General features: G+C 39.3%; 1 protein-coding gene across 1 annotated transcript in view; it reads right to left on the bottom strand.

Annotated features, from left to right (window-relative positions):
- The window catches only part of serpina10b (serpin peptidase inhibitor, clade A (alpha-1 antiproteinase, antitrypsin), member 10b), a 55,958-nt gene extending 35,330 nt beyond the window's left edge, over positions 1-20,628 (bottom strand). Inside the window, exons 1-6 of the mRNA XM_048600050.1 lie at positions 20,528-20,628; positions 17,783-17,806; positions 16,900-17,540; positions 10,161-10,431; positions 8,629-8,776; positions 7,468-7,650 (exon numbers count right to left, since the gene is read on the bottom strand). Of these exons, the coding sequence (XP_048456007.1) occupies positions 7,468-7,650; positions 8,629-8,776; positions 10,161-10,431; positions 16,900-17,540; positions 17,783-17,806; positions 20,528-20,628 (1,368 nt within the window). The remainder of the gene's footprint in view (positions 1-7,467; positions 7,651-8,628; positions 8,777-10,160; positions 10,432-16,899; positions 17,541-17,782; positions 17,807-20,527) is intronic.
- Between the last annotated feature and the right edge of the window lie 265 nt (positions 20,629-20,893).

Genomic DNA, 20,893 nt, shown 5'->3' with positions numbered 1-20,893 from the left:
CGACTCATTCAAAATCTAAGATTTCATACCCAGGTACCTTTGCACCTAAGATGGTGCTAGGCATGTTAACTTTGTATACGTTTCACTGTACTCCTGTATCCCTGTGCTTGAGTACACATGCTAATAAAATTTAATTCTAATGCTAATTCTAAAATCTGTCTTGGATAAAAAAGACATCAAGCTGAAATGTCAACCCCATCTTCACCTTGCCACAGAAACCTGCTGGCCTTTTCCAACATTTTCCGATTTAATACAGTGTGGAGATGGAGGAACACAGCAGGTTAGGCAGCATCAGACGAGCAGGAAAGCCCTGTTGAAGGGTCCCAACCCGAAACGTTGACTTTCCTGCTCCTCTGATGCTGCCTGACCTGCTGTGTTCCTCCAGCTCCACACTGTATTGACTTTAACTCCAGCAGTTGCAGTTCTTGCTATTTTCCAATTTAGTTTCAGCACACGAGTTGCTGTTTTGAGAATCATTTATAAAGGGCAGCATTAAAATGTTTACCAAGCTATTAGCTAATTATTTGTGTAGCAGCTTTTTATAGTAAAGAATTCATATCAGAGGACTGAATATAACAGCGAGATCTGTCAGAATCAGACAACAATGCTGACAGTTCTGAGTGTTGATTGTTCTTTGTTACTTACATTCTGCTGCGCTGCTGAACCAATGAACTCTTTCCTGCAAGTCTGTTCCCTGAATTGACATAGTCAGCACATGCCAGTGAAGTAAAACAACTTCAATTCTTTCAAAGAAGAAATGAAAGAAAATTATAATAAAGCCAACACTTGTCATCTGTTTAATTTTTAATGGAATTGGCAAGCTGGAGACTTTGCGTGGAGTTCTGATAAAATGAACTTGTTTGGAATCCAAAGGAATTTGTGGTGGAAATATTGGAATAGTTTAGTCAAGCCTGTTAAAGTAACAAGTAACAATTCTTTCACCAGCTAAAATAATGAGGTGTTAAAGTGACCCATTTAGATAAACAGATTAATATTTCCAATGCAAACAATGAACGTATTAATCTGATTAAATACTCATTGTGTGTGTAGAATATAAAGCCGGACTCTTTAATTAGCATGACCTGACTTTTAGATTAATTCTGTATTATGTTTCAAGAAAGGCACAAAGTTGTGCATAAGAATTTAGAGGATGACATCCATATCATGTGGGAAACTGCTTTTATTGTTATATGTTACATACTATATACTTAACAGCCCAGGAGTCAATAGAAATGAATGGGAACCAATCTGCTGACTGGTTGAGTTTCTCCAGTATTTTTTGTTTCTGTTTAAGATTTTTAGCATCTGCAGTTTACGTTAACTGTTTCTCCCTCCACAGATATTACCAGGCCTACCGAGTTTTTCTAACACTTTCTGTTTTTATTTCTGTGTAATTTCTAATATTCCTGTTTGTATGATTACCTGATTAAATTGTGAAAATGTATTGATTTAGATTTAGTGGCTAACACTAAGATTGACATCCTTACTCAACATGGAATATATTGGAGGTGATGGCCTAGTGGTATTATTGCTCAATAATTAATCCAGAAACTCTGCAAATGTTCTGGGGACCCGTGATGGAAATCCTGCGATGGCAGTTGGTGGAATTTGCGTTCATGAAAGGAAAATCTGGAGTTGAGAATCTACTGAAGATCATCATTGCCCATCCCAGACAGCAGTTAAGAGTCAACACTTGTCATCTGTTTAATTTTTAATGGAATTGGCAAGCTGGAGACTTTGCGTGGAGTTCTGATAAAATGAACTTGTTTGGAATCCATTGCTGTGGGTCTGGAGTCACGTGTCCACATTAAGAAGGTCATTAGTGAACCAGATAGGTTTTTCCCAATGGTTGTCAATGGATTATTGATCACCACTACACTCTTGATTTCAGACTTTTTTTATTGAAATTCAAATTTTACCTTCCCCCATGGCAGGATTTGAAGCCAGGTCTACAAAACATTATCAGGGTCTCAAGATTAGCAGTGATAATACCACTGGGGCATCACCACCCCAAATATTGGTGCTGACCAAGCTTCATCCTCTCCCTCTCCTTCCAGTTTCACTGTCTTCTCCCTCAAGGGATAAATAAACAGACCAATAAATGGAGGTCAGATATTCCATTGAAGGAAGCTGCGCATTTGGTGAGTGAGTCAGATGCATAGGATTGCTTATGGATTGGGGTACATAGCAATGGAAAAAGGGGATAATTAGGAAGGTGATGAAGTGCATTGAAAGTCAGAGCTGGATGCAGCTGGGACTTGATTGAATGTGAGGAGGGATGTGTTGGAGAACAAGTGGCAAAACTGAGTGTGCAGAAAGGGATTTGCATCACAGGATGCAGGTGAAGAAGCTAATGTACAGGCATTTCCTAACCTGGTGTGATCACTAAGCCATTTCTAGCTCTTGATTCGAGGCCACAGTACAATGCTCCTGAGGTTCGTCTCCTCATTTGCCTTCTCTCAGAGGACAGCAGCAGATTTGTTCCTTCAGATGCTGGGGATAGGTAGCGCTCTTTGCTTCCTCTCTGTATTTAGCTACAATTCCAGAGAGTCTGGGTGCTGCTCTTGCTCCATGTGTAACTATTGTATATCTCTGCTGGGTGACTCCATTTGACTTTTTAAAGAGGAATGAGATCGCGTTAAACCAGTTTGGAGATAAGTAACTTGGAAGTGGAAATGCATTGCTTCCATCTGAGTTATAATTGCAGACTCTGACCTGATGAAGACTTTCAAGTTGTCACTGTGCACTCCTACACCCCAACAATTACCTTTCAGATAAAGCCTTCATAACAGGCCCTTGTTTCAAGATAATATTTCAGCTAATTACACCAAATGGGCTATCGGTTCTGAGTTCTGAGGAAGGGTCACCGGACCCGAAACGTTAACTCTGTTTTCTCCTCCACAGATGCTGCCAGACCTGCTGAGCTTTTCCAGCAACTTTGTTTTTGTTCCTGATTTACAGCATCTGCAGTTCTTTTGGTTTTTATCTGTTTTAATATGTTCAATTGGTTCAACAAAAAGCACAGTATAAAAGTTTTTGGATGACAAATATCCTTTCATCAGGTGAACACTAAGCAGAGTTATTGCATATTCATCCTCTACTGAACTGTTCTGTTGTCATGGTTCCCATTTCTGACAGAATATTGAAACCCTTTGAGAACTTGCCATTGTGAAAGCAATTAAATTCATTCAGTTAGATATAGTTCTGAGACATGATAATATAAATCTAAATCCTTTGTTTTCAGGTTTTACATGTTGGTGATATGATTGTTGCTGGCAATGTATACCCCTAGTAGTCATCGAGATGTCAATGGTGTAAAGAGATTTGTTTAAATCTTAGCAGTCCATATGGCATCTTTATATGATGCCCTTTTATTCATTAATACTAATGATTGCTAAATTAACAGCAGATGGACAAGTGAATACTTAAATTTTGCCTGGTTCTCCAACTTGAGTAACATGGAAATGATATGCACAAATGCCGATCTTTTCAAGACTGTTGTACCCTACCCATGGTGCACACATAGAAATTTGATCAAATTTGATTAAATTATCAAAAGATTGCAAACACAGAATTCTCTGTAACTCAATGTACCAGTGATTAAGTTAAGGTCTTGGACATAGGATTAGCATTTCTGATGATTGTGTAGCGTGTTTTAACTTGGTTGTTTTGACTATTGACAAACATCTGAAAATATTGAACTATTGGATTAGAGATGTTTGATTTATAAGAGAACATCAGTAATTTCATTGTATAAATAGGACTTAACGATCAGCATGGCATCTATGTGTGGAGCCACTGGAGATGGGGGAAATTTTTAACGAATATTTCTCCTCAGTGTTTACTGAGGAGAGAATCATAGATGCGAAGGAAATAAGGGGTTACCAGAGAGGAGGTGTTTGCAGCCTGAAAGCGCATTAAGGTAGATAAATCCCCCGGGCCTGATCAAGTCCATCCTCGGACGTTGCGGGAGGCTAGGGAAGAAATTGCAGAGGCACTTGCAGAGATTTTTGCTTTATCTTTAGCCACTGGTGAAGTTCCGGAAGACTGGAGAGTGGCTAATGTTGTTCCATTGTTTAAGAAAGGTAGCAAAGACAAGCCAGGGAACTACAGGCCAGTGAGCCTGACATCAGTGACAGGCAAGTTATTGGAGAGGATATTGAGGGACAGGATCAACCAACATTTGGATAGTCAAGGCCTGATTAGAGATAGTCAGCATAGATTTGTGTGTGAGAAATCATGTCTGACAAATCTTTTAGAGTTTTTCGAAGAGGTAATCAAGAGGATAGATGAGGGTAGGGCAGAGGATGTTGTCTATATGGACTTGAGTAAGGCCGCATGACAGGCTAGTCATGAAAGTTTGGTCACATGGGATCCAGGGAGAGCTAGCTAATTGGATTCAAAATTGGCTCGATGGTAGGAAGCAGAGGGTGATAGTTGAAGATTGTTTCTTGGACTGGAGGCCTGTGACTAGTGGTGTGCCACAGGGTTCGGCACTGGGACCTTTGTTATTTGTTATTTATATAAATGATCTAGATGTGAATGTACAAGGCACGTTTAGTAAGTTTGTGGATGATACAAACTTTGGAGGTAACGCTAATAGTGAGGAAGGTTATCAAGAGGGATCTTGATCAGATGGGGAAGTGGGCTGAGGATTGGCAAATGCAATTCAATACGATAAGAGTGAGGTGTTACATGTTGGAAAGTCAAGCCAAGGTAGGACATATATAGTAAATGATAAGATCCTGAGGAGTGTTGTGGAACAGAGAGATCTGGAGGTACAAATACATGGTTTATTGAAGGTGGTGTCACAGGTGGACAGTGTGCTGAAGAAGGCATTTAGCATGCTGGCCTTCATTGGTTAAGGCATTGAGTATAAGAGTTGAGATGTTATGTCACAGTTGTATAAGTTGTTGGTGAGGCCGCACTTGAAGTATTGTGTACAATTTTGGTCACCTTGTAATAAGAAAGAAACAGTTAAACTGGAAAGTGCGCAAAGAAGATTTATGAGGATGTTGCCAGAACTAGTAGGCCTGAGTTATAGGGAAGAGGTTGGCCAGGATAGGACTTTATTCCTTGGTCAGAAATCTCATTACACCAGGTTATAGTCCAACAGGTTTATTTGTAAACACAAGCTTTCGGAGTCTTAATCCTTCTTCAGGTGTCAGTAAGAAAGGTTTTATCAGACACAGAATTTATAAGCAAAAGATCAAAGGGTCACACCACTGCTGAGAATGTACTAAACAAACCTAAGATGCTGATAAATCTTTAATCAGTTAGAAGGTTTAAATTGATTAATATGTATACGTAAATCCCCAAATTCCTTTGAAGTCACTGTCCTGAGAGAACTAAAGGTTTTATCAGTGTAAAGAAGAGGTGACATTTTAGGTCAGACAATGCATGTTAGGTGTGCGATCTTATTTAGAATCTGTTTGTGTTTTGGGTTGGAGTCAGACTGGTTGTATTTCTAAAGTAGGAATTTATAAAACGCCACACTGTCTATAAGTTGTATGTGAGGGGTGATCTTATTGAGCTGTGTAAAATCTTGGGCATAGATAGAATAAATGCATATAGTCTTTTCCCAGGGATGGGGAATTGAAAAATAGAAAGTATAGGTTTAAGATGAGAGGGGAAAGATTTAAGAAGGACCTGAGGGGCAACTTCTTCATGCAGGGAGTGGTGCATAGAGATTAGGACCCGAAAGCACAGCCTTAGAATAAAGGGAAACCCTTTTAGAAAGGAGATAAGGAGAACTGTCTTCAGCCATAGAGTACTGAATCTATGCAATTCACTGCCACGGAAGGCTGTGGAGGCCAGGTCATTGAGTATATTTAAGACTGAGATAGATAGGTTCTTGATTGTCAACGGGATCAAGGATTACAAGCAGAAAGCGGGAGAATGGGGTTGAGAAATTTATCAGCCATGATTGAAGGGCGGAGCAGACTCGATGGGCCGAATGGCCTAATTTCTGCTGCTATGTCTTACATATGGAATGGGCTGCCAGAGAAAGTGGTTGAAGCAGGTACAATTGTAACATTTAAAACACATTTGGATAGATACATGGATGGGAAGGGTTTAGAGGGATATAGGCCAAATGCGGGCAGTTGGAATTAACTGAGCGGGCACCAAGGTCAGCATGGACCAATTTGGGCTGAGGGGCCTGTTTCCATGCTGTATTACTCTATGACTCTATGACCCTATGACTTTAGGTCTTCCCACTCAATACCTCTAGTGAATATGTCAATATAGACGATAGCACCCAATATATCAACCTGGAATAACCAGGTGTAGAGCTGGATGAACACAGCAGGCCAAGCAGCATCATAGGAGCAGGAAGGCTGACATTTTGGGCCTAGACCCTTCATCAAACCCTTCATTTTTCTGATGAAGGGTCTAGGCCGGAAACGTCAGCCTTCCTGCTCCTATGATGCTCTACACCTTGTTATCTCAGATTCTCCAGCATCTGCAGTTCCTACTATCTCTGATATCAACCTGGATCCCGGATGTTCTTAGAATAAGCATTTAATCTTTCTTGACTCTAAGTTCACTTTGACTACAACTTTAGCATCTGATTTTCAAAGGTTATTTACTATTTCATGATACCATTGCGAGCAGTGCTCCCTGATATTAAGTCAATTGTCTTCATTTAGCATTTTCTTATCACTGACTGGTCGATATATGTAAAGAAAGCAGAATAATGTACGAAAGGAATAATATTGTGTTCAGTTTGAAGATACTGGCTGTTATTCAACCATGATAGGAAATCCATCTAGGAATGCCATGTTCATGCCATGACGTTGTGGGCTTTGACTGTCATTCCATTTTATTTACAGTAATTATGAATTTACCAATTGATTTTTCTCTGCATGCGTTTCCCTGTTCAAAGAACAGCATTCCTTTATCTGAATACACAACTGAATGGCACTGGCTATTTCTGTGCCTGCTAACCTGTGTATTTTTGGTAATCATTCACTTCAATGGGAGGATATATGGGTGAATGATTACAGACATGGAAAATCATTGTGTGAGAAACATTATTATGTTGCATCAATCGGAAATCAACATAATTGAAATTGTGGTTACTTCTTTGGTCCTTCTATTCATCAACAAACAACAAATTTACCACACATTTGTTCATGAAAGGCAATAAATTAAAACAAACTGCCAACAACACTGGAAAGTTCAGATGCATTTTCTGTTTTAATGTACATTATTCGTATAAGTACTTGTGAATTATTCAAAGCATGACAAACATTTGAAATAAATTTGAAACATTCATTATTATTGATGAGACTTTTGTTTGACTTCATATAAAAGCTTGGTCCATCACTCTATAGTAAAGCACATGTACTAAATTATTTAAGATACTTTTCAAACAATTGAATGTTAACAGTTGTTGGAAATAACTTCATTGTTTTCCAATGATACAATTCTTGTTAATGTGTGGAGTTTCGGCCAGCATCAAACAGTGGGGTTCACTACCCTTCCTGCAAACAGGACACTCTTAACAGTGTGGTCAGCAATTAATAGGAAGAAAGGCCTGTTAAATACAAACACAGAAGGAACAGAAAATGGCAGTACTTCAATTCCTGTAATAGCTGTGGCTTTTGTTCCTGTTTCATCAATATCCAGCACTGCCTCATGAGTCACCTACAATAACAAGGAACCACATCAGGTTAATAGAAACAGCATTAGACATAATCCTTTTAGTTCAGCAACTAAAACATCCAGATGTTTGAATACATGGGTTTAATCTTAATTTTTTTTGGCTAAGTGTCAGTTTTGTCAATTTTCATGTAGGGTTTCTCTCTGCAAGACATAGAGAAATGTCTCATCATATCTTACCAGCCCACCTCATTAACTACCTACAATATGGCCTGGTTCTGGTCCCATTCTCCCACTGACTGTACCCTGAACAACTTGCCACTGCCAGGATGTCCTGGAAATGGACCATCATCCCAGGTGCTGGTGCCATCCGTAAAAGTCCATTGTGCAACTAGAAAAGCATTGTCAGTCTAGAGCTGGTCAGAAGTCACATGAAGCCAGGTTATAGGCCAACAGGTTTATTTGAAATCTCAAGCTTTCAGAGCGTTGCTCTTTTGTCAAAAGGCAAAGCACGGCAGAGATGTTGTGAACATCCAGGTGGGTTCAAAGTGAGTGAGCACTATGACAGAGAAACAGGCCAGAGATGCATTCTGGGCCAGTCCATAAGCTGGGTGCATGTCCCTAGGTGTCCTTGATGCAACATTACAAATGATAGTTGCTGTTGTGCCCAGAGATGCTGCAAATGAAGTGCAGAAGTATCAAATAAGTGAGTCAGAGATGTTCCCTATGGGTCCTTAGAGGTTGACACATGTTAGCTGTCAATGTTTGTGGATGCTGAGTGAATGTGGCCACTACAAATGGAGCATGACTTGAGATATTGGTGTCTGGTGTCCAGTATGAAGGGCTATTAGAGCAGATGCAAATATGTCAGACCACGCTCCATTCGTACTTTCATCTCTTCCAATGATAATCATTCATCTGTTCTGTGTACCTTCAACATCCAGATCATTCCAATAATATGGCCAGTGTTTCTATCATCTGTTAGCCTGCAATAAACAAATTGTTGACTTATCAATGCTTTACCTTAGATACTTTTAGAGGTGCAGTTTCAGATATTCCAGAAAGGTTTGAGTTTTCTGTGAATACATCCACAATACCCATAGACTTCAGCAAGTCTTTGAGCTGGTAGGATTCCTTCAGTAATAACTTTGGAAGATGCAGAGATGTAGACCTATGACACACAGAGAGATATTGTTGAATCATTGATTTCTTGCTTCAAATTAAATTTGTCATTTTAATTTTAATTTTGTCAACACATAAATAGAAAACAATAATTTAACTTAAAATGGTAAATTTGGTCTATTATATATGGATATGTTCTCTTCATAAATTAATAAGATAACTGAAATTGTGCATAGAAACTTTAAAATGATCAATAGATGTGAGTCAGTCTTGGCTATTGTAATTGGTCTTTTGATTGTCCTTCTCAGATTACTTTGATTTACTAAACAAAATATGCTCTATAGGAATCAGTGAGGCTTATTCTAGAAAGACTTGAGGAGCAAATGTTTTACACAGAAGGTTGGTTCGTGTTTGGAATGAACTTCCTGAGGAAGTGGTGAATGTGGGTACAATTACAGCATTTAAAGGACATTTGGATAAGTACATGGATCGGAAAGATTTGGAGAAATATGGGCCAGGAGCAGCTGGATAGGACTAGTTTAGTTTGGAATTATATTCGGCATGGACTGGCTTGATCGAAGGGTCTGTTTCCATGCTGCATGACACTAAGAGGCATATTCAATGCCCAAATATTAGGTTTTGGAACAAATGTGAACAGTGAGATGTATTTTGGAGAGTCTCTATAAATTGTTATGAAATTAGTATCAGAATGAGAGACAGATTCATGATGCAGAGGAGAATAATAACATGCTGTCAAATGATTCGTCAGCGATCACTCACTAACGAGTATTATTGTCCATCATTCTCTAACAAATATTATTGTCCGTTGAGGAAATTTTGTGTCACTGGTCATGGATTCTGTCAAAGGAATTAAGTCCTTTAAGAATACACTAATTCCCGAGAAATGGCTGTCACTGGCAAAGCCAATGTTTATTCCTGCTTTTTTTTGTCTATTCCCTGATGGCATTGAGAATGCGCTCTTCTTGAACTCTCCATTGCTATCTCTGTGGCAAAAATGCTTTTAGAATGCTGTTAGGTACAGACTTACATCATTTTGACCAGCAACAATTAAAGAACTGCACTGTACATCTGTGTGGTTTGGACAAGAACTTGGAGATGATGCTGTTCCCGTGCATTTTCTGCCCTTACTTTTCTAGGTGTGCAGTTAGTGAGTTTGGAAGATGTTGCCCAATGAAGTTTTGGCAAGTTGCTGCTTTCATGCTACAGAAAGTGCACAATGAGGCCAGGATGGAGGAGGTTTAGGCTAGTGGATGAGGTGATTGGGAGCACTAGGCTACACAATCTAAAGGAAGCTGATAACTTGATTTGCTGCAAGATTGGAATTTTTTTTTGTTTCTTTTTAAAAGAAAATGAATGACAAACACCACTGCATTGCTAGAAAAAAATGAATTTAACAATTTCACTGAACATACCTAGGCCACAACGAATGAAAAAATTTTTGGAAATTGCTAATGGTCAGAGTTTGTTCAACTTCTGCCAATTTTCCTGGGGCTGGTAGAATCAGCACCAAGGATGCATTTCCAATATATGGAACCCTAACCACATGACTGGAAAGTTGCTGATCATAACCAGAGTGGTATAACCCCCTCCTCTGCATCATTTGAACTTTCACTGTTGTTGTGTTATCCACATGGAAGTCAGCTTCGTAAGTTGCTTTGGGATCAAAAGGTTTCATCCAACTACCTATAAGAAACAGTTAGAGGTCATTAGACTTCTAATTCATCTGAACGTACACCATATCATTTCTCCCTTTCATCAATGTTAATAAAAGATTTTTACTCTGCGCTGTATAAAAATCAATATTATGTTTAATGCATTCATATTAACTTAATTGTCACAATCATTTTAATGCACCTAAAGACAACAAGAACGTTAGGAAATGAATGCCAACACATTAATTAGTGTGCTAAAAATAATTTGCAATGAGCCTTAAACCTCAGTCAGGGCAAATGTATTGACATGGATTTTGCTGCAACATCACAAAAAAAGGAAATGCCTAAAAATTAATCACAGGCAATTGAGGAATCTAAGATGGAAATGATAATCCCTGCAGTGTGGAAACAGGCCATTCAGCCCAACTAGTCCACACTGCCCCTCTGAAGAGCATCCCACCCCAACTCCTTCATTTCCCCATGTCTAACCCACCTAACCTAAACATCCCTGGACACAATGGGTAATTTAGCATGGCCAATCCACCTACCCTGCACATCTTTGGACTGTGGGAGAAAACCCATGCAGACACGGGGAGAACGTACAAACTGCACACAGACAGTCGCCCGAGGGTGGAATCGAACCCTGGTGCTGTGAGGCAGCAGAGCTAACCATTGAGCCACTGTGTCACCCTTTTGTGGAAATCACCATTTAAATAAAAAATACTTATATCGAAGCAGGTTTTCCCATTTGAACATATGTGATATCGGGAGATGCAGCGCCAACCCAAGATTTTGAGCCCCAAAACATAAATACCAAATAAACCAAACACAGAATCCCTACAGTGTGGAAACAGGCCAATTGGCCCAACAAGTCCATACGATCCTTCCGAAGAGCATCCTACCCAGACCCATTCCCCTACCTTTTTCCTCCTGTAACCCTGTATTTTCCATGGCTAATCCACCTAATTTACACACCCCTGGGTACTGCAGGCAATTTAGCATGGCCAATCCACCTAACCTGCACATCTTTGGACTGTGGGAGGAAACCAGAGCACCTGGAGGAAATCCACGCAGACACGGGGAGAACATGCAAACTCCACACAGACAGTCACCTGAGGGTGGAATCAAACTCAGGTCCCTGGCAGTGTGAGGCAGCAATGCTAATCACTGAGCCACCGTAATAAATCGCCATTCCTAGTAACGTAGCCAAAAACCAAAGGAAACAGATTCTATTTTTCCTAATTGCTCCATAATAAAGAAAAACAATCATCCTCAAGATATCGCTGGCATATTTTTGAGATAATATCTATGATGTTCACTTTTTCATCCCTTAAAATTACCAGCTTGCCTTAAAATGTTACTTCCTGAGTCTGTGAAATGCAATTTGTCTCTCTAGCTCTTTAAGAGCTTTTTGAGAGCATTAAATTCCAATGACTTACATATCATTTTACCAACTCGAAAAATGCCTCATATTTTCTTCAAAATCAACTCAACTTTTTAAATCGATAAAACCTAGGAAAATAGTAATGAGAGTTGAGGGGTCATAGTGTCATAGAGTAATACAGCATGGAAACAGGGCCCTTTGGCCCAAACTGGTCCCTGCTGACCATGGTGCCCACTCAGCTAGTTCCAATTGCCCGCATTTGGTCCATATCCTTCTAAGCCCTTCGCATCCATCTATCTATCCAAATTTGTCTTAAATGTTGCTGTCAAGTGCCTCAACCACTTTCTCTGGCAGCCCATTCCATTTACGCAACATTCTGCGTGAAGCAGTTGCTCCTTAGGTCCTTCTTAAATCTATCCCCTCTCACCTTAAACCTATGCCCTCTAGTTTTCAATTTCCCATCCCTGGGCAAAAAAACAATATGCATTCATCCTATCTATGCCCCTCATGATTTTATACACCTCAACAAGGTTACCCCTCACTGTCCTATGTTCCAAGGAATACAGTCCTGTCCTGGCCAACCTCTCCCTATAACTCAGGCCTACTAGTCCTGGCAACATTCTCGTAAATCTTCTTTGCACACTTTCTAGTTTAACTATGTCTTTCCTATAACAAGGTGACCAAAACTGTACACAATACTCCAAGTGTGGCCTCAACAACGATTTATACAACTGTAACACTATATCCCAACTCCTACACTCAATGCCTCGAACAATGAAGGCCAGCATTCTGAATGCCTTCTTCACCATCCTGTCCACCTGTGACGGAAAACAAGCGGGGATGGTTTGAACCACATAGACATTAACAGAGAGGTGGCGTTTGCAGCCTTAAAGTACATTAAGGTGGATAAATCCTCTGGACCTGATGAAGTCCATCTTAGATGTTGTGGGATGCTAGGGAAGAAATTGCAGAGGCCCTTGGAAAGATTTTTGCTTCACCTTTAGCCACTGGTGAAGTTCCGGAAGACTGGAAGGTAGCTAACATTATTCCATTGTTTAAGAAAGGTAGCAAAGACAAGCCAGGGAACTACAGGCCAGTGAGCCTGACATGTATGGCAAGTTCTTGAAAAGAATACCGAGGGACAGGATCAACCTACAATTGGATAGTCAAGGTCTGATTATGGATAGTGTCAGCATGGATTTGTGCGCAGGAAGTCATGTCTGACAAATCAACAAGAGTTTTTCAAAGAGGTAACCAAGAGGATAGATGAGGGTAGGGCAGTGGATGTTGTTTGTATGGACTTTAACAGGGCCTTTGACAAGGTCCCATATGGTAGGCTAGTCATGAAAGTTAGATCGTGTGGGATCCAGGGAGAGCTAGCTAATTGGATTCAAACTTGGCTGGATGGTAGGAAGCAGAGGGTGGTGGTTGAAGGTTGTTTCTCGGACTGGAGGCCTATGATTAGTGGTGTGCCACAGGGGTCAGTGCTGGGACCTTTGTTATTTGTTATTTACATACATGATCTGGACATGAATGTGCAAGGCTTGTTCAGTAAGTTTGCGGATGATACAAAATTAGCCGGTATCGTTGATAATGAAGAAGATTACCAAAAATTACAGAAGGATCTTGATCAGATGGGGTAGTGGGCTAAGGATTGGCAAATGCAATTCAATACAGATAAGTGTGAGGTGTTGCATTTGGGAAAGTCAGAACAAGGTAGGATTTGTACAGTAAATGGTAAGGTTCTAAGGAGTGTTGTGAAACAGAGGGACCCAGGAGTACAAATAGGTTAACTCAGCCAGAAATGAGGAAATAGCATTAAGTAACATAGTTGAAAGGTCATTAATAAAGCATTTTCCCTGTTTTGCCCCACCTTTCTCCCTTTCACTTGTTTTAAATATTCCTGTGGAACGTAACCAACCCGAAGCATTAACTTGGTTTTTCTGTCAATAAATGTGACCAGACCTGCTGAGTAATTCCTGTATTTCCAGATTTATTTTTACCAAAGCATCAGTCATTCAGATTAAAATAAATAAATAGAAGCAATAATTGGTTCAATGGGCTTGAACATCTTCCCATCAGTAACACATGGGCTTGTACCTACCTGAGGTTGGTGAAATGAAAGGTTGACTTACTTTTTACGTAGAATTAACATAAGAGATATCAACATGTCTCAAAATTGGGAGCTTACAAGAATTGCAATTTCAGTCCAAAAAGCTAACAGAATGAGGAATATTATCTCTTCTCGCATTTGTGGTGAAGCTAAGTTCAGATTGCTCCAGGAATGCACTTCTTGCGCAAACTGAATTCTAATGTGGATCCATTAGTCAATTTCAGTGAGCTTGCATCTTTTTACAATATTTCAAAATGAACTGCTCCTAAAACAACCATTCTCTACCATTTTGAGTGAAGCTGTCATTGACTATTAAGTAGCACTGAATGATGGGCAGATTTGTGTGTAGGCATACCACTTCCAAGAATGAAATCAATTAATTTGACTTTGGATTTTTGTACTCAAGGAACAGATGACACTTGTATGGCTACTCCTGATAATCAATGTTTAAGCATTCTAAAGATATTGAATAATCAAGGGACAAAAGAGGGTAAAAAAATAAATTCAATAATTCAGAGAAAAAGTATATGTGATACTAATGAGGTTAAAGGCCAATAATTCCCATGACCTGATGGGTTGTATCGTAGAATATTAAAGGAGGTAACAGAGAGGGTGTATGCACGGATCATAATTTCCCAAAATCTTTAATTCTGGGAAGTCCCAGCAGATTGGAAAGCTGTCAAAGTAAAAAGGGAGATAAACAAAAAAGAAAACAGGTAACTATAGGCCAGTTAGCATAGCATCTGTCATTGGGAAAATGTTAGACTCTATTTTGAAGGATGCAATAACAGCACAATTTGGAGATGCAAAATATCATCAAGTAGAGTCAGTATTGTTCCATGAAGAGGAAATCAACCTGACAAATGTATTAGAATTCTTCGCGGAGGTAACAACTGGCATAGATAAAAGGGAACCACTAAATGCAATATATTTGGATTTCCAAAATGTGTTTGAAAAGGTGCAGTGCATAAAGCCATGTAATAAGCTAAGAGCCTTTGATACCGAGGGCTGTGTGCATGTTCAGAGAATTGGCTATCTAGTACAGGACAGAGAGTTTGGATAAGGGGAATGGGTGGAATTTTTAGGATTGAAACCTGTAACTGATGGAGTGCCACATAGATCAGAGCTGGACCCATAATTATTTATGATATATATTAATGACTTGCATGAGGAAAGTGAATGTACTGTGGTCAAGACTACAGATGACAAAAAAAAAGGTAGGAAGGCAATTGATGAGGATGACACAAAGTGTCTGCGGAAGAACATAGATAGTTTCAGTGAGTGAGTAAACAATTGGCAGTAGAATATACCATGGGAAAATGAAGTTTTGCACTTTGGCAGGAACAATAGAGAAGCTGAATACTATTTAAATGGGGAAAGACTACAGAAAGATGCAGTACAAAGAGATTTAGGGATCCTCATGCATAAATCTCAAAAGGTGAGGATTCAGGTTCAGAGGGTAATAGGGAAGACAAATGGAATGTTGGCCTTTAGTTTAAAGAGAATGGAGCATAAAAATATAGCAATCTTGCTGAAACTATACAAGGCACTAGTTCGACAATCGCTGGAATACTGTAAACAGTTTTTGTCTCCAATGGAAAGATACAATGGCATTGGAGGCAATGCAGAAAATATTCACTAGCTTGGTCCAAGGCATTGAGAGATTTCTTATGAGGACAGCGCCACACAGATCAGAGCTGCACTCCGTCGATCTTAGAAGAATGGGTGATGATCTTATTGATCATATATGATCCTTAAGGGGTTTGACAGGGTAGATGTGGAGAGGAGGTTTCCCCTTGTGGGAGAATCAAGGACAAGAGGGCATAGTTTCAGAATACTCAATCAAATTAATTTCTTCTTTGCAAAAATTTCATTTTTTTTTTGTACTGTCAATTGCCAAATATGTCTGCATTAATTGAACAAATATTGCATATTTTATCTGTGTCACCCTTATTTCCTGCATCATCTCTTGTTCTGCTGCAATATTTCCATCGTGCCTTGGTATAAATATATAATGGAACAAACATACTTACCGTTAATTTATTGATTTCGGTTCTGATCCTATTGTTCTCTGCACTTCCCTTCCTCTAGGTTACTTGGCCTCCATATTCTGCTAGAATGTGATCCTAGACTGATCCCTCCCCTAATGTTGGGGAAATATCCTACAATCACTTTCCCAAAAAAGAGCAGATTAGCTGGCCAACTAAATGTCGTTTGTAGTGTCTTCCTATTTGCAAACTGGACAAATAGTTGGGTAAAGAAACAGCAGCACTAGAGAAGGAAACAGAAGATGGGAGATCAAGGAGAGGAGCAGAACGTAAGTGAAGGAGATCAAACAGAAAGTAGGAGATGGAGATAAGGAGAAAGAATAACAAAATGTAGAGAGTGATGCAACATAAAGATGGCAATTAAAAGAAAGTATTCTTCAACTTATATAATAAAGAGAGATTTGCTGATATGAAGCAAGAGTTTCATCCTGTAGACAAGTAAGCCAGCTTTGATGGAAAAGTAATTAATTTGCTGTGGATCAATCTTTTAGGTACCTAAATGAAATAAGTAGATTGCTTTGCCAATTAACATTGCAAAGCTCCTTTATAGTCATAGTCATAGTCATAGCGTCATACAGCATGGAAACAGACCCTTCAGTCCAACCAGTCCATGCCTACCATAATCCCAAATGAAACTAGTCCCACCTCCCTGCACTTGGCCCATATCTGTCCAAACATTTCTTATTCATGTACTTATCCAAATGTCTCTTAAACCTTGTAATTGTACCTGTCACTTTGTCTGGCAGTTCATTCCACACAGGAGCCATGCAGTGTAAAAAAGTTGCCCAAACTTTCCTGTACAATACCAATTCTCAAATTACTGCATTCTCATACCAATCATCTGTCCCAAAATAAGTAATTCAGAAATTTTTCTACTCAAGATCTGGTTGCTGTATGCCTATTTTAGGTTCAAATGTTCTAGGGCATGTGTATAATTTATAAAAAACATTTTACCTTTGAACAAGACATAATTGAGAAGCATCATCACAGTTGATGGATCAAGGGTTTTAACGAAATCTTGAATTTCACCAGATGTTTTCTTGTTTATGTAAGTATTGATCTGTCCTTTTGCAATCTCTGGATCTTTGAAATTAACACTCCTTACCTCTGTCTTATAAAACTGCTTTGCATTCTCAAGGAATTTCTGTTTAACAACAAATTCCTGCTGGATGTGCAAAGAATTACCCATTGTTAAATGCAGTTCACTATTTTCTCTGGTTAGCTTTTGCAGGAGGTATTTGTATGCTTCATGCACTTCCACTGCATCATTTTGGGACATATTCCTGTGCCCAAGAACCTGTAGAAGCTGATTGCATGTGTTATCTCTTGCACCCAAAGATAGCATGCTAAGTGCTGCAGAGACACTAATAGGAGAGAAGAAAATATTCTTGGAAATTGAGCGTGGCTGAGAGGCAATCTGTCTGTAGAGACGTAAGGCAAAATCTATATTTGCAGCTGAAAGTCTGAGCACAGACAATTGTGATACTGGATTGTTTTCATTTGGTACGGCAGATTCTTCAGCAAGACTGACTACTCCACTGTCAAACACAGTGACTAGGAGCAAAGCAACTGGGATCAGCTTCTCCATCTTTAGCCTGCAAAACAAAGAACAAATTGTATTGTAATACTTTGAGATGGTTCAAATACTGACCAACCTTCATCAGACTCAGATTCTGAACAAGCTTAGTTATGATTACTTAATACATCCCTTAAGCTAAGTGCTGCAGAGATTTGAATGTTGCCAATTTAACTTCTAAACTAAATCTAATAACTTCTTACTTAAACTACAATAACTTCAGAATCCTACCTAAAGTGAAACAGGCTGTTCGTACTGCACCTTTCTCCTTGCTCATATGTGTTCCTTTGTGTTAAATGTCAACTTATACTGTAGCAAGTGCAAACAGTTCAGTTACAAATTAATCAGTAAACTGACCTTCAGTCTGGCAGTTATCATTGCTATACAATTATATTTGCATTGTAAATACATTTCTTACAACTTTGCAGCTAAATACCACACAAAAGTTTTTTAAACTTTAGGTTCATGCATTACATTTTACATAGAAACAGCTTTTTCCTATTTTTTCCCGTCTTTGTTATTCACTGACTTCCCCAGACTCTGATGTTTTGAATAAATTGTGCATCACTTATTGCTGGATAATGTTAAAGTTATATTATTAACTCCCTTTTTTCAAACACGTCAATAGTTGTTAATAAACATGCAGTCCTCTAATTGCAATTCATGATAAATACTGCACACAACTCCAAAGTTAATCTTTTATTGAATTATGAACAATGGGGCTTAAAATAAGCAGACTGTCATTTAAATAAAATCTCATTGTTGCTTAATAGAGAAAGGTTACATTTATTAAGACTGGATGTATTTAAATGTAACTCATAATTAAACATTTAAAGTTACAAGTCAGGGAGTATAAAACTCATACAATCTTAAAATTTTGCAGCACAGAAGTTTCATTTGGACCATCTTTAGTGCTCCAGTTCTCTAAAAGATTGGATCATTTCGTTTCATTCCTGTGCCCTTTGCTTATGTACATTCAATTATTCATATGTATTTATCCAATTCCCTGTTTACCAGTTATGATGTATTCTGCCCCCAACAAAGGATGGGGCATACCATGTCATAACAACCCTCTGCATAAAACTGTTTCCCCTGACTTGTATATTGCTCTCCCATGCTCTAATTATTGGCTTATTGATTAACATGTGGACTGAGTACAGCAGATACCTCAAGGTGGACCACAGGGTTTGTTACCATGCTGTAAAGCTCTATGACTCTATAAGCTTGACCACAATTTTGGAACTGTTATGCAAGGCAACTAAAACTAACAAGAGTTTAAAAGAAGAAGTAGTTGCTTTAAGTAATGCCTTTCGTGTTCTAAAAATGTCCCAAACTGCTTTACAGACATTAAATTACATCTTGGAGTATAGTCAGTCATAGAGTTATAGATATCTACAGCACAGAAGAAGGCCCTTCCACTCATTGAGTTTGCCCCGGTCAAAAATAACCAACTAACGATTCTAATCTCATTTTCCACCACTTGGCCCATAGCCTTGTATGCCTTGGCATTACAAGTGCACATCTAAATGCTTCGTAAATGTTGTGGGTTTCTGCCTCTTGCACTCTTATAGGCAGTGAGTTCCAAATTCTCACCACCTTCTGGGTGAAAAGAAATGTCCTCAAATCCCCTCTAAACATCCTGCCCCTTACCTTAAGTCAATGCCTCTTGGTCATTGACCCCTCCACAAAAGGGAAAAGTTTCTTCATGTCCACCCTATCTATGCTCCTCATAATTTTATACACCCGAAGTGCACGCCACCTCAGTTTCTTATGCTCCAAGGAAAACAATCCCACTCGCTCCAGTCTTTCTTCATCATTAAACTTCTCCAGCCCGAGCAACATCCTGGTGAATATCTGCATCCTCTCCAGTGCAATTGCAATCCTCCTATAATGTGTATTCCACAACTGCAAACAATACGCTAGCTGTGGCCTATCCAATATTTTATATAGTTCCAACTTCATCTCCCTGCTCTTAAACTCTATGTCTTGGCTAACAAAGGCATATCATACCACTTTGTCTATCTCCCCCTCTTACCTTAAGGATTTGGTGAATGTGTACACCAAGGTCCCTCTGATCTTCAGTGCTTCCAAGGATCCTACTGTTCATCATGTATTCCTTTGCCTTGTTTGTCCTAATTCTTCTAAACATTTTTGGGTGATATGGTGGCTCAGTGCTTAGCACTGCTGCCTCATAGCACCAGGGACCTGTTTTCGATTCTACCCTCGGGTGACTGTCTGTGTGGAGTTTGCACATTCTCCCCGTGCCTGCGTGGGTTTCCTCCGGGTGCTCGGGTTTCCTCTCACAGTCCAAAGATGTGTAGGTTAGGTAGATTGGCCATGCTAAATTGCTCATAGCATCCAGGGATATGCGGGCTGGATTAACCATGGGAAATGCAGGGTTACAGGGTAGAGGGATGGGTCTGGGTAGGATACACCTCAGAGGGTTGGTGTGGACTTGATGGGCTGGATGGCTTGCTTCCCTGCTGTAGGGATTCTATGAGTTCAAAGCTTGTAGATTCTCTTAAAGACTTCAGAAAATGTTTCAGTATAACCATCCTGGGATTATGGAGGATTCTTGCATTTTTGCTTCTTCCTGAGAGAATTCTCACCATTTGAACAAAATGGAGGGTTTCAGTCCTTTCCCCTTCTTCCTGGGATTACTTGCATCTTGTCCCTCTGACAAAATCCATGTTCACACTCTTTCCATAATTAAAATATATTCTGATCTTTAAGTGTTTTTTTTTCTCAACTTTGAAACATATTAGTGGTCTTAAATCTTCTTCTACAGTAGAGTTATGATGCTTAAATTTGTTTCAAGTGTTCCCAACGTTGACATAAATTAAATTTATGGCCCTATTTCAACTTTTCAGCTGATCCATTTGCAGCTCCAGCAATGTACGAGTTATACAGGTAAGTGCTCCTATTTCAATTTACTAGCCTTGTGGCCTGGTTTTTGTACTGTCCAAGTATGTTTCTCGACCTTTTGCTGTTAGAGATTTAACTTACTGCAGGAGTGCCCACTGCCCGTTTGCTGTCCTATCGAAACTGGACTCTGATCTGATTCCTTCTACCCAAGTGTTCTGGCCTACACTGGTTTCTCTGTACATTATGGCAGGTTCAGCTGCCCTTTAACATCAGAGACCAGCTACTAAGTGTTATAGCACACAAGCCTATACTGAGGTATGCTGAGATAGTGGTGAAATAGCCAATTCAGCAGTTAATTTGTGCAAAGCAAGTATAATATCCCCTTACTCATTTTTGAAACAGTGGCAAGGGATGTATCATGTCCACATGAGTGGCAGATTTATTATGGTATCATGGTATTATGGTATCCTAGAATTGACAACATCAATAGTGAAGCATTCCCTCAGT

The sequence above is a fragment of the Rhincodon typus genome, chromosome 8 (genome assembly GCF_021869965.1).
Source record: "Rhincodon typus isolate 14 chromosome 8, sRhiTyp1.1, whole genome shotgun sequence".
Lineage (NCBI taxonomy): Eukaryota > Metazoa > Chordata > Chondrichthyes > Orectolobiformes > Rhincodontidae > Rhincodon > Rhincodon typus.
The sequence above is the reverse complement of the archived record's forward strand: the minus strand, read 5'-3'. Positions and strand labels throughout refer to the sequence as shown.